Genomic DNA, 14,089 nt, shown 5'->3' on the forward strand with positions numbered 1-14,089 from the left:
TGGCAACAGCATGTCTACCCCCGGATAAATGTGTAAGATACTAAAGGAAGGAAGGAAGGAAGGAAGAAGAAAGAAAGAAAGAAAGAAAGAAAGCATTACAATAATATACATTTCTTATTGCAAGGTTAACTCTGGGGGGGTCCAAAACCTGTCCAGAAAATCAATCAGTCAATCAATAAATCAATCAATACATAAAATTTGAAATGTTTCATTTTTTCATTTCTTTCTCAGCTGCAGTAGCTATAACCAGAGCCATTATTATATGAACAGAAATCTACGTATTGTTATATGTTACATGAAGACATGCCTGAAATAAGGTCTGTGGTTCACACAAGCTTAAGATATTTTCATGTGTTGTTCTTTGACATAAAATACATTGTTAAATACCCCACATGTGTATTAAGAAGTGTTAACATGTTGGTTGCTAGTAAGCGGCTAAATCTGACTACAGAGGTTGTAGGGGACATTAAAGGTCATTATGCTGAACACATTACAAAAACTCATCTACCCACTAGTCTGTCTTTACAGGTGGATTTAATTTGCAAACTATTCTAACTCTAACTTTACAACTTGATATGTGTACATGTATTGGTAAATACTTTACCAGTCAACACTTGTCACATTAACTCATTCACACACACTGATGGCAGAGGCTGCCATGCAAAGTGCAATCACTCAGGAGCAATTTAGGGTTCAGTATCTTGCTCAAGGATACTTACATGCAGCCAGGGGAGCTGGGGCAACATTCTGATCACTGGACGACCCACTCTACCTCCTGAGCCACATATACACACAGTGATTATAGTATAGTGTAGCAGGAGCCTTAGTGTTGGTGATGATGAAGTCATGCAACCTAAGGTACAGCAACACCATTTGGAAAGGTAGAAAAAGTAGAAAACTAGAATCTAGAACCGGTAGTAATAATAATGTAATAACGGCAATCTGTTAAGATTAGTCATGATCATAGTTACATTTGCTAATGCCTAGCTAATGGGGAAATATATTTTAAAATTACAGCCCTGTCCTAAAGTGCAAAATCAAATGAAAATACTATGACTCTTCTCCACCACCATCTTGTCAAAAAAGGTATTGCTGCAAAATCAAGAAAAGTTACTATAATATTCTCTTTGTATTGCATTATATTGTGTGGTTTCATCCAACTGTTTTATGGATATTTTACAATTGTGCATGAAAAGGCTTGAGTTTGTGATTCTCAAGCTTCAGCTTCAGTGAAGAGACTGAAAGTACCAGTAGACCACACATGAGATGACTGGGACAATGACTAAAGTGTAACTGTTACAATGCTGATTTTCTGAAAATTCTCAGTCTATTTGCACTAATTTTTCTGCATGCAACTTGCTGCTCTGTGTAATAAAACTGAGCTTACCTCTATTCAGATGTGTGTGGATGCATGAAAGGAGTATGTACTGTAACAGAGGAGAAGAAGTAGATTAAATGTAGGTAACTCTTAATTATTCCAAAAGGATACAAACTGCATTAGCCTGACAGGTGTTTCATCAGTATGATTCTGTCCAATTAACAAAAATCCCTTTTCTGAATCTGTTAATTATAACTGGACATGTTAAAAAGAGTTGAAAAGTTTCTTCTGATAGCAAAGTGAAGGAATGAATAATCTTCCTCACATTCTCTCAGGTGAGCACAAAAGCACATCCTCTGGTCTCCAGGAGACAGCTGTGGGTGAAAGCAATGTCCCCTGAGGTGCAATTAAAGTGAAGAGAGATGACATTCCTTTCATTTGATCACCTGGCAAAATGCCTTTACAACCGTCAACCGATTGATCCGTCCAATCATCACCCATTACATCAGTCTGAGCAGTGCTGAGCCAGGGTTGTGGTGGAAACTGGAGGAACATCACAAGTCAGGCACTTTATACCTTCTCGTGTTCCTGCGTTACATAAGGCTGAGCTGAATTTAAAGTAAAAAGAGCCTAAATGTGAACAGTGAAACAACTATATACATAAATGACCAACAGAACATTGGGGAAAACATGGTTTAAGTCACTTGTTAAGTGTCTCTGAATATTTTGTCTCCATATACACTTAAGAGACTTGGAATACATTACCAGTGACAATTGACAATTTTCATTAAAAAAAATCATTCCAAACTTTTATACATTGTCATCTTCAAAGAAGGACCATCTGTATCATATTTAAACAAAGACAGGGGTTAAGGTCTCCCTCCATGAATGACTACGTGTTGTCATATGACCAAAGCTCCATAGTTAGAGAACATGAAGACAGCTGATCCAGTTACACCGAATGATGAAGACCGTGAGATTGCGGTTGAAAGCTCCAAAAAAGCTTGTAGATAGACCTTAAGTAGATAGTGTACTCTTCCCAGGGTCAAGCATGAGCTTCCATGCTCAAGAAACATACTTTTTGAATGAACGTTAACATTTACTTACATTTGTATTTTAAATGTAATGAACTTGTTGAGTAGTTTTGGATTTTTGTTCCTAAAAGTTATGTTAAAATAAATTAGAGACAGTCCATATTTACACTGAAAACAACAACAACAGTGTTTAGCCCTTTTAAAATCATAAAAGCCCACTGCTTGATTATAACATGTGAAGTTAACTATAATCTGAAGAATGTGCGTTTTCTAAGTATTTTTCCACTGTAAAAAAAACTATAGTTGAACATATTCAACTATTAAAGTAAATAGATATTAGTACGGTGAATTTAATGGGTAAGTTTGGAGTTTGATTCCATATTTCATGAAAATAACACATGAAGAATATTGTGGTGTACTGTGCAATTAACGAATTGAGATATAAAGTGCTACTATATTCTGTATAAATTCATTTAAAATGCTGTATAAATCATGGTTTTGCCATTTTATAGGACAGTGTTTTAATCTGTAATACAAATAACTACTTAGTCCTGAATAAATTCTCTTAAATGTCATACAATGGCTTGTTGACTGAACTGCACTGGATTGTACTGTTATCTTTTTTTCTGCAATATCTGTCTGAAGCAGAGGTTTACTTCACATTTTCACAGAATATGTGCTGCAGCTCACTTGTTTTACCCTGAAGGTGAATCCAATTTGCTGCCAAACCAAGGAGCAACATCTTCATTTAGGAGAACAAACTCAATCTGAGAATTCATTCCTTTGCTTGGTAACCTTGTTGAATCACTTGTTCATTGAGAATCACATACCATTTATTCATGTCGATGCAAACCCTGCTAAATTTAACACTTGCTGCCTGTTACCGTGGATATGAGACACAGAACAAACCACTGAGTCTGTTGCTGAGAAACAGCAGAGGAGTTTTCACTGTCAGACAGCCAGAGTGTCTGGAACAGTATACCGCCTCAGCATGAAGCACAGTCAGAAATCTAATTAATGTTTTATGGACGCTAGACTGTCAAACTGTGCCTTGTCATGCCACACAAACTAATAGGTGTCCACCCATTATTTTACTGTGATCTGTGATTATGTTGGCTGTAAAAAGCACATGTACTGTACTACGTGCTGCAACAAAAGCGCAATGTGATGCTGATGTTTCGTCACTGGAGGGGTGAGGTAATCACGAAGAGTGCAAACCTTTCCAGAGGAAAAACACCTTGCAGTATGTTCTTGTGTTTCAGTTTGTCATCACTTAAATGAATGAATTTTGCCATGGACAACAGGCAATTGTCTGTCATACAAGAGCTGCATATTAATCAACTAGAGTCTACATTCACAGTAGCTTCATGAGGCTGTAAGGTAAGGCAGTGTAGAGCTGCGATGATTAATCAATTAGTTGCCAATTATTAAATTAATCACCAACTATTTTGATTAGCAATTAATTAGTTTGAGTAATTTTTTAACAAAAAAAGTGTCCAAATTCTCTGATTCCAACTCATTTTTAAAAAAAAATATTTTCTGATTTTTCTACTCCTTTATGACAGTAAACAAAATATCTTTGTATTATGGACAAAACAAGACATTTGAAGACGAAAACTTGAAAATAATCATTGGTTGCAGCCACACAGCAGATGCTGATGTTTGGCAAATGTAATGTGCAACATTTTAGTTTAGGGTGTATTTGGACATAAACCAAAGAAACATTTTGACCTGATGATGGTGTTAGATGAAAAGTCAGAGGATCCCTAAATTGATTGCAATTCATCCTGAGGGGGACATGACTACACCAAATTTCATGCCCCTCCATCCAACAGTTGTAGAGAGCTTTCACTCTCTCAAGTCAGTCTGAATCAAAGTTGGAGACCAGATCAGAGCAGATATCATGTTAACATGACCAAGTACAGAGATGGCTTGCTAAATTAGTTTAGAAGTATTCATAATTTGGGAATTTTACACATTTACATCGAGGGTAAGTGGGATCAGCACAAAAGAGAGAAAAAATAGGACATGTGGCTCCATCACATGCAATAACACATTTATCAAAAGTTATCTAAATGTTGACATATAGGAATGTGGTTTTTCAAACATTTCTTGTGTGAAATATAAGACTTCACATCGGATGTCTATTTCACATATGAGGCACAGGCTTTATCACAGTAAAAGAAAAAAAAAACAGAAAAACACCCTAAGTTACAAATTAGTTTAACAGGGACTTTTATATCGTTAATTATGATTGAAATAGGTGACATCATCTTTTACCAAAAATGATCGACCTTCAAACCAGTCAAAAGACAGCCAAATAAAGTTTTGCAGATAACATAATATGTTAAGGAAGGATTCCATCACTTAAGATGCGTTCACACCGGACCTTTTATTTTTGTCGCTGGCGACAATTTTACATATTAAGTTAATGCAAACGAGCGACTGAGCGATTAATCGCTCAGGCGAAATGTCGCTGGGGCTCTGAGCGACAGCGTCCGAGCGACGGAGCGAAAAAACGCTCTGTCGCTCGAGTTGAGAAACCCCAACTCTCTGGCCGTCAGTCAGAGTAAGAAGCTGCCGTCAGAGTAAGAAGCTGATTAAAAAAATAGGTTTTTAGGCCAATTTCATATCAACATATACTGTGTGTAAGTTCTTCTCTATTTCTAGACCAAAAATAGCTTAAGATCTATTCCCAAAGTGCATAAGGAGCTTGACAAGTAAAGCAACTCTAAAGCTCAATCTCCTGAAACGTGGAGCAACATTCCCCCACACAGCATTAGCATTGTGGCTTATGTGTGGTCACTGAGGCGAGTGCGAGCTGGATGGGGATCAGATTTTCCAAATCTCATCCATGTAGTTCATTATTCCATCCCTCCATTGAAAAACATCATGCTCAGAGAACTTCTTAACGGGGCTTTCACTCTCTCTCTCTCCTAACCAAGACTCAGAGAGCCGATGTTGCTATTTTTGTACCACATTGTGATTACATGTTGACTAACCATCTCCATGACTACCAGCATCTCTGCAGATGTATTGATGAGATATGAATGTGTTGGACTGTTTCTCTCTCTTTCTTCAGTTGGAAACCCTGGACTGGTGTCTCACAGTCCACTTTGGAGATGTTACTTTCCTTGGGAATTTCATGATTTGTGTTTTAGCCAAATCACTCTGAGACGCAGCAACAGATCCAAGATCAGCTTTCATCTTGTTACTTTCATCTTCCCCTGCAGTCACATCCTGACCTTCACACAAAATCTGACACCCTCTGCTATAATGAGTTGGAGCTTGTGGCTAAAAGCAGTATTTTCTTTCATCTTTCTTTAAGGTGTGTCTGGAATTGTGTTGTGTGCGGTCATTCTCGTCTTCAGGCTACAGATAGACAAGACAAGGACATATGTCCTTACTGAATTCTTGGAATTCCAGTTTCAGTACAAACATGCGACGACCCTCTGACTGATCGTAGATCAATAGAGAAGAAAACAACAGGGCTGTAAAGTCTCCTTTCATGCATTAGGAGAGTAGCTCAGAAATCCTTTACTTTACAATGTTTCTATTAACACTGAATCAAGTGACTCTATGCAGTGAAAAAGGGTGGTTTGATAATCAGAGTGACTTGCCATTGTGTATTTTTCTTGTTTTGCCAAAATCAGTCAGAAGTGAGTGACACATCTGTCCAACCAACATCATTTCTAATCAGCATGGACGCTGCTGTTGTGGTTGCTAGGAGCAATTAAATGCACAGTATGTATTTTTTGCCGCTAGGCGTCTCTCGAGGCAAAACAATGAAAAAAGAAGAGGAAATAGTTTGATGACGTTGTGAAGTCATGTGGGATCATGGGAGTTGTCTTCAAACAGCCATCATTGCAGATGGAAATCTTGCTGATGTGACTCAGGCAGAAATCAGGTTCACAGATGAGGTGATGTTTTAAAGTTTTATGTTATGTTTAGTCACATTCACCGACTTCCTTCCTCACTCTCTGATGTATCATTTAGTGGTGACCTGGGAATTAAAGCAACAGTCAAAACAATGAAATGCACCATTACCTTACATAAAATGACAGATTTCTCTGGGTTTGAGCATTGTTGGAAACATTTTGGAAAATGTGAATTCATAACTCAATAAAATATAGGACAAAGTCGTTTTAAGACATTTTAATGTTAATAATTTTTCCACTAAGCTTAAAGGGATATGTCAATTTGTACAGCTGCATGACTCTTATCCAGGATTGTTGTAATTTTGTAGCTGGCTCACTATTGTTCAGAGGATTGGAAGCAGCTAATGCAAACCTAACAAAAATAACAATAACGAAGAGGAATAAAGAACATTTTTTCTCTCTAAAATGTAATCCAGTGTAACTCTGACAAAATTTAAATACACAGGCTTTGAGTATTTAAATACAACATTATATGTACAACAGTAAATAGTTACAGAGTTATTTTCCACCTCTGCCTTGCTGGAAAACTCTCTAGTTGCTTTATTTGAGAACATTCAGTCAATTTCAACCCAAACTTCCTGCTCTTGCAAATGGAAGTCCTCTGTGCATGCTGCGGTACAGACATCCTTAACCTGCCTGTGAGCGAACAAAAACTGAGATTTCAATCGTTCAGACCTCAGAAGCGGCTGGCAGGACACACCGTGTTGGAAATGCAACAACATAATTCAATTTGTGCCTGTTAATACATTCACTGCTGTTAGATCTGTCTCTTGTATTTACCTAGCTGGAATAACACTTTGAGCTTGCACCGTGTGGCCCACCGCTCGGTATCGTAATAAAGAGAAGCGCCGCTGTGCTGAAGGGGCTGGTGTTATGTACGTCTTCCCTCAGCACACGGTCAGGTCTTTTTACGTTCCCTTCAAACTCCCGAGCCGAGGCCTCCTGTTTTGGTTGGCGCCCATCAGTGTAGTCAGCTGGTCAGCACACCTTGGCCTCTTGCTTTTAGAAATCCCTTTTTTTCTTCCACCTTGGTGTAGCACTGTCTGTGGCACACTAACACCTTAAGTTGGCGGCTGCTCCCTTACACCCGAGGGCAAACATGGAAAATGTTCCCTGCCTCTGTCTCTGTTTTTCAGGAATGCGAGGGAAATTATTGGATTATTTTATTAAAATGTATCGAGCAAAGTGTCAGAGTACAGTACATTCAGTGGTTTGCATTTATTTTATCTTCCCTTAGCTTGGCCTTGAAAATGTTGGATGAAAATGCAGTTTTGTAATGGAAACATGGCATGCTGCCAGATGTAATCCAGTAACCACACAGATCTACCAAGTAAACAACTGACTGATCTCAATAAATTCAATTATTTTTATTTTCCTACACATTTTCTTATTTTTGTGCATTCATGATGTGGAGACACACATTCTCTTTGGCTCAAGTCACACTACTCAGAGCAAATTTGTGTCTCTTTGCATCTTTAAAGTGTAACACAAAATATGGCCACCTGTTGGAGGTAGCTCCAAAAATATAGGGGGCAAAATAACCGCTAACTGCTGCTTACTATGCTCTTGGCTGTAACTATCTTTGTTGAAGAGCTGCCATTAGCAAGTTAGCTCAGTAAGCTGGGCAGCTAAATGGCCCTATTAGCTGATAGGAGTCTGTCTGGTCCAAGACCTCACCTCTGAGAGCTAAAGGTAAGTTTGAAGACAGGGGAAACAGAACAAAGGTAATTTACAGCAGCTCTGACCAGGACTGGCTTTGGGGATGACAAGACAGGCAGCAGCAGAGAAGTGAGAGAGATTCGGGCATCATCATTGGCCAAAAACGGCGTGTAGAGCAGGAATATTTTCACATACTCTGTGAATTGAGGATGTATTATCGACCAAAACAGAGAAGATTGTGGAAACACAAACTAAAACTGTTTGAATGAATTTGGCAAGTTAACGAGGTAGTTAAGTTCGTCTAATTTCGGTAAAAGAGAGAAACTTGAATTCAAATGATGTATGGTTGTATTTACAGTTTAAATAAGGACAATATGTGAAAGAATATTTACGTTCTTACTGTTTGTGAGTTTCTTTTGTTTAGTTAAAAGACTCAAAGCTAAGAGCTTGTGAGGGCTATTACAGGCTAGACACACAGGATTCGTGTGCAGTGCTGCTGCGTGGCGCTACCTCTAGCTTTTCATTTCGGCGTCCATGTTAACAAGTTAACTGTTCACACAGGACGGCTAGACTATCACCTAAAGAAAAGTGGTATTATGAGAGAGAACGGGCCGAGGCTAGCTGGTTAGTGTGCCAACTTAATCTCTGCAACATACATTGACCTCTTTGACGTGACATCAACTCTGTTTCTTCAGATTCTGTTTATAATGTTGGCACATTTTTTGAGAGTTTGAAACTAAAATTCTGGCCATTTCTTACACATTGCCCATTTAAATGTCTCATAAATTAACATTGTAACATTACAATTTGACCAGACCCTTAGGGGGAGGTGTACAAAGCATGTAGCATCAACTGCTATTTTATGTTTCCTGAATTTCAAATAATTACTGTTTCTTCTTACTGTAAATGGAAATACTGTTAGGAAATACATGAGAAACTATTCTTGCTATGTTTTAGCTGAGAGAGTATATGATCTTTTTCATAAGTCCTGTTACTGGCAGATTTACCATATGGAGTTGAAGTGTTGGCACACAATGATCTCTTTAGGGATATAACAGCCATTATTGTCTTCATTCCTACAGGTACCTCTATTTTACAGATCCATATGGTTTTCATCCAAAAACAGCTCCAAGCTCTTTTCCAACATTAACACCTACTGCATTAGAGAGGCTCCACCCGTCACCAGTCCCATCAATGATACATATGACTAGCTGACATCTAGGAATGAAAGATAAGATTTAAACAAAAACGTCTGTCTCCAGGAAACCACACAAGGCCTTTCAGACGGTAATAAAAACAGGGTGTAGATGATTCTCTAACGCCAGACTTTTTAAAAACCACAGACATGGTTTTCAATAAGAAATGGTCCACGGCACTTCCCCTCTGAACTGCCCAGCTGCACAAGACTAAAATAACCTTAACAATTTAATGACATCAAATTATACGTCTAGCCATCAAAGTGCTGCAAATCATGTCAGTAAAATCTCAAATCCATTCTCTGTCAAACTACTGAGTTCAATAGTGTTTATTGTAGTGCCTCTTGAGTGCTCATTGTTATTTGCAGCTTCTGTGGCAAAGATCTTTGTTGGAGACGTAACTGCTTTTTTCAAACTTTTCTGGAACACCTGATGACATGAAATTATCCGAATTACAAATAAAAACTTTTTAAAACTGTTAATTTGTCAACACCTTTGATCTGACTCAAATGCCACCTGCACATAAATTAACTAATTTCATATGGATCTTATGCGAGCCCAGGTGTGCAAAGCTTCTGCAGCACCCATATGGCAACACTAATTAGGTAATTACACTGCAGTCCGAAAAGAGATCAAATCAGCTTCCACCTCAGGGCCTCAGGAGCAGATCGCTGGTATCTTCTCCTCAAAGAAATATTTCCTAACTTCACTTCATCTTTGACACGTCAGCAAGGAGCTGCTGCCACGAACACATAAACACTTCAAGAATCATTTTTCAGCTTTTTAACACTAATCCATGGTTAAATCCCTTATTGACTATCTTTGGAACAATGCCACGAGCGGACAGCTTTCATCACCAAGTATCTGACACAATAAAGTGCGTCACGGGTGTGTAATCCTTCCTTGTTGTTTTAAAGGGCAGTTATCACGGATTAATGCTCTTCTTTGTGTCAACTGTTCAAAGAATTCCCACTGTCATCATCGAGAATCTAATATCAGCCACCACGTTGGAGATGACTTTAATTAACTTTCAAGCAAAACAACACCCTTGAACGCTGCAAGAGTTCTACCCAACTGGCTTTTAATGCTTTTAACTAATTTCCGGAACACAACAGGAGAACAGATGACGAAAAGCGATTCAACGTGGCCATTCTAGCTTGAAATGATATAAAAGCAGATGATACGATCTCAGGGTCAGAACAACGAAGCAAGAGCTCTGGGAAGAAACTCATCAACCAAGCCAACGCTTTGCACCTCCTGGAAGATCTTCACCATGAGACAGTCACTGATGCCCGTCATCTTCGCCGCAGCACTTTTCTTCGAGTGCTACGCACTGTCAGTGGGGTTACCCATGGGCAAGACTGAAGACAGCTCCTTGGAGCAGGATACTTTCACCTCGCTGCTGAGTGACGAGGTGACAGAAAACGGCCTCGGCGAGGTGGATCTGGCTACCGCAGGCAAAACCAGGGCGCCGAGGGTAATCGTCGTTGCTGATCCAAGCCTGTGGAGGGACCTGCGCTCGCTTCACAGTGGACTGTCCCTCTACAAAAGGAGAGCTGACGAGAACAGCCAGATCATCGATCACAGAGGTGTTGGCCAGGACATGAGCATCCCCATCCTGAGGAGGGACACGATGAGGTGCATGGTGGGACGGGTTTACCGGCCATGCTGGGAAGTCTAGGACAGTTTGCTCTGTTCGCCATGTCTTCAGAACAGAGGACCTCAACCTTTCCTGCCTCACACTGAGCTGTAACATTATCCAAAAATCTGTGTATCTATATTTAAATTATTGCAGAGAAATAAAGTCATTGATTCTGCCTTATGTCTTGTGCATGTGTGGTATCTCTTTCTTGTGTAAATACTGAGATGTTGAGGGTCAGAGTTATACTTTCAGATCCATGCATAATTGATGGCATAGCAGAAATTGGAGGATGGAAAAACATTGTTCATCGAGAAATTGTTACAGCACATAATAGCACAAATTGTAGTTATTGTATGGATTTAAAAAACAAGATAGCAACCTAATCGTCGGAATGAATGTTCACGTTCACGGCAACACGTTTCTTCAAACCGTGCATATGATGAAATTTCACATTTGAGATGTTGAAACTTTCCTTTTCTTTATGTTCAATTTTCAATTTATATTCCTCCAGGATTCCACTCCATACTGACCTTCTAATCTAACTCTCAAGAAAATAAGAGCATTTAGCAAAACATTAAACTTCAAGACTCAAAAGTAGAAACTAGAGAATGGAAAAAAAGAGGAACAGTGCATGTGAAACAATTCTAAAACAGCTCATAAAAACATGAACTTAGTGGGCAAATTTCCAGCCTGTCCTCATCGAAAAAACAACCATATACTGTCGACTGTGCAAACAGTTTATTATGACCCATATTCACATTAGACAGTAACCTCTAATGACCGTAGTAATTATTACAGCAACAAAGTAGGAAGTCAGGGGAAGTACTAAAAAGAGCAACAAAGTCCACATAGGAAAGTGGGTGGGATGGATGGTTGGGTAAAACAAGAACAAGACTTTCTCCCAGGAGAACACTGATTGGAGTCAAGGGTGAAACCAAAAGTCAGTGTTGAGTTTTTAACTTTTTAACATAGACATAACATGACATGATGTAAGTAAGTGAAGTTAAATGAGTAAAATAGTTATTCAAACCTAAACAGAGGCCCAATCCAAACACACCCCTTGCCCCTAACACTTAGCCCCAACCCTTCATTTTGCATGTTCACGTCTAGGGGTTTGGTCTTCCGATTCTTGTTGGGATAGAGGGGTAGGGTGAAGTGTTAGGGCTACATGGCCCCGCAAATTGAGTTTTTTCAAAGACTAATTTAAAACAAGCATAAACAATAGCGACCATTTTGCTGATGTCTCAGTAGCTCACTAGCTAGTGTCGGGATTCACTTTTAATAATAATAAAATAAAAATACGGAGAGACCACCACCACCACAGTCTTCAGAGAGTGGAACCAGAGAACATACAAAATACAGTTTCAAAATACAAAATACAGGGTCTTTATCACACACACCTGTCAATTTACCTCATACGGTTCATAATTGGCCAATAACATGAGTTTTCCTATCTCTGACGTAGGGTCTAGGACAACAAAGGGGCCTTCACCTTTAACTTAGCCCCTAATAGGAGTTCTAGGGACTTTTTGCTTTTGACTCATCCTTACTTTGGCATAAACAAGGTGTTTTATCAATACTTTAGGAGTTCAATGACTCTGTGTACGTGCCTAACTAGAAGTGGATGCAAAAAACATGTGGTTAGTCTGTCCTTGGTTAGTCCGTCCTGTTACTCGAGGACTGTCGCCAGGCCTTGCTCAATATCTGAGGGCATTTGAGGACATATAATAAGAATGTGTGTGTGCATGCAATACAATATGTGTGTGGTTTTATCAGTAACAAACATAATAGGTATATGTATGTAATATAATGTGACCTGTGATTAATAAGGCTATATTATAGATTATACACTACACTAGCTCGCTAACATTACATTGTCAGTGCTGATTTGTGCATGACACACCCACATCGTTACGTATTTCAGTGCTGCTTTCGACCACTACCCCTCGTACTCTGCTCTGAGGGGCAAGAGGTTCTCTTGAAAATGAGGGGTAGGGGTAAAACTAGGAAATGGGACTGGGCCAAACACATTAAAAAACTAAACAAACTTCGAGCATATGACGATGGTCAGGTACACCTGTTGCTGTTCAACTGTAATTTTCATGTTATTTTGGGAACGGTTATACATGCGTCGTTTTGGTAATCATCAGCAATCAACCTATTCAGTCATTGAGGTATGAGGATGTGTTGCAAATATCAGAATACACAAAAGCAGGCTTCATTCAAAATGTTCTGTGTATCAACTGCGTAACACTTTAAATGGCTGTAGTAGTTGCAGTAGCAGTAAGTTGATTCAGGCCTTAGTTTGGCTTCTTCAGGATTTAGGACTATTATTGTAGTTCTGGTTCAACAAAAACATCTGTGATGAGAGAAGTAGCTTTGATAACCCTATGACTTACTCACTTCCAGCAGATCCCCTTTCTTCTAAAATTACAGACAGATTTTCCCATAATAGTTTGTTGCATCAGATCCTGCATACTGGTAAATGACTTCTGTCTTACGTGCGTTGGTGGCCTCGTGCCTGCTCAACAAAGCCAGGCTCTTGGGAGAGTATTTCCAATTGCACAAGAGCTCATCTTATGAGAGAACTGAGGTGTGCATCGTAATAATGCCAGAGCATTAGGCTAAGCGATTTCCTAAACTCTGCAGATGTGTCCTGCACATCTGCCTTCAACTAGCAGGGGCAAGATTTAATAGGAAATGGCCTTTCAATCAATCAGGATAGGAATCAAGCTTCCTGAGGTTCAATAAACATCAATTACAGATGGTTTGGCTCATTATAGCTGCTGTGGCTGCTGCCTTGCCAACTGCAGCTAATAATGACCCACAGATTCAAACACAGATCTCTTTGTGTGCATTTGTTTTTAGCAATGAAGGTTCAAGAAACAGTTCATGTTGTAGTTTACTCCTCAGTATTTGTCACCTCAATCAGCCCTTTTTTGTCCTGATTCTATTTTTCTGTTATTATTTCTGACATTTGAGGTCCAGTTGTGGTCCTGACCATTAATGCTCATGATTCATTATTTCTTTATGAGGTCTTTGTGAGACCAATGAGTATAATGTAACCCTTAAGGTGTGGTAAGCTGCTGCTGGTACGGAATGATGATCTGTTTGTGTGGGAGTTCACGTGTCCACACATGTAAATTAATTCAAATTGGTCAAGCATGTATGTGCGGTCCAGTTTTGACTTTGCAGCACCTTCTCTGCCAGGAATCACTGTTTAAAAGCAAATGAAAAGTTTCTGGTGCGTGATTGTTGTGAGTCTGTCAAAGTGCTTCAGCCAATAACTGCAGAACATTCCT

General features: G+C 39.2%; 1 protein-coding gene across 1 annotated transcript; it reads left to right on the top strand.

Moving 5' to 3' along the window:
• Window positions 1–10,307: 10,307 nt before the first annotated feature.
• pmchl (pro-melanin-concentrating hormone, like) lies at window positions 10,308–10,967 on the top strand. The gene has a single exon (XM_084383167.1). It carries the CDS (start codon window positions 10,323–10,325, stop codon window positions 10,824–10,826), a length of 504 nt encoding a protein of 167 aa, XP_084239293.1. The 5' UTR covers window positions 10,308–10,322; the 3' UTR covers window positions 10,827–10,967.
• Window positions 10,968–14,089: the final 3,122 nt, after the last annotated feature.

This window comes from Pagrus pagrus, assembly GCF_965226575.1.
Source record: "Pagrus pagrus genome assembly, chromosome: 19".
Taxonomy (NCBI): domain Eukaryota; kingdom Metazoa; phylum Chordata; class Actinopteri; order Spariformes; family Sparidae; genus Pagrus; species Pagrus pagrus.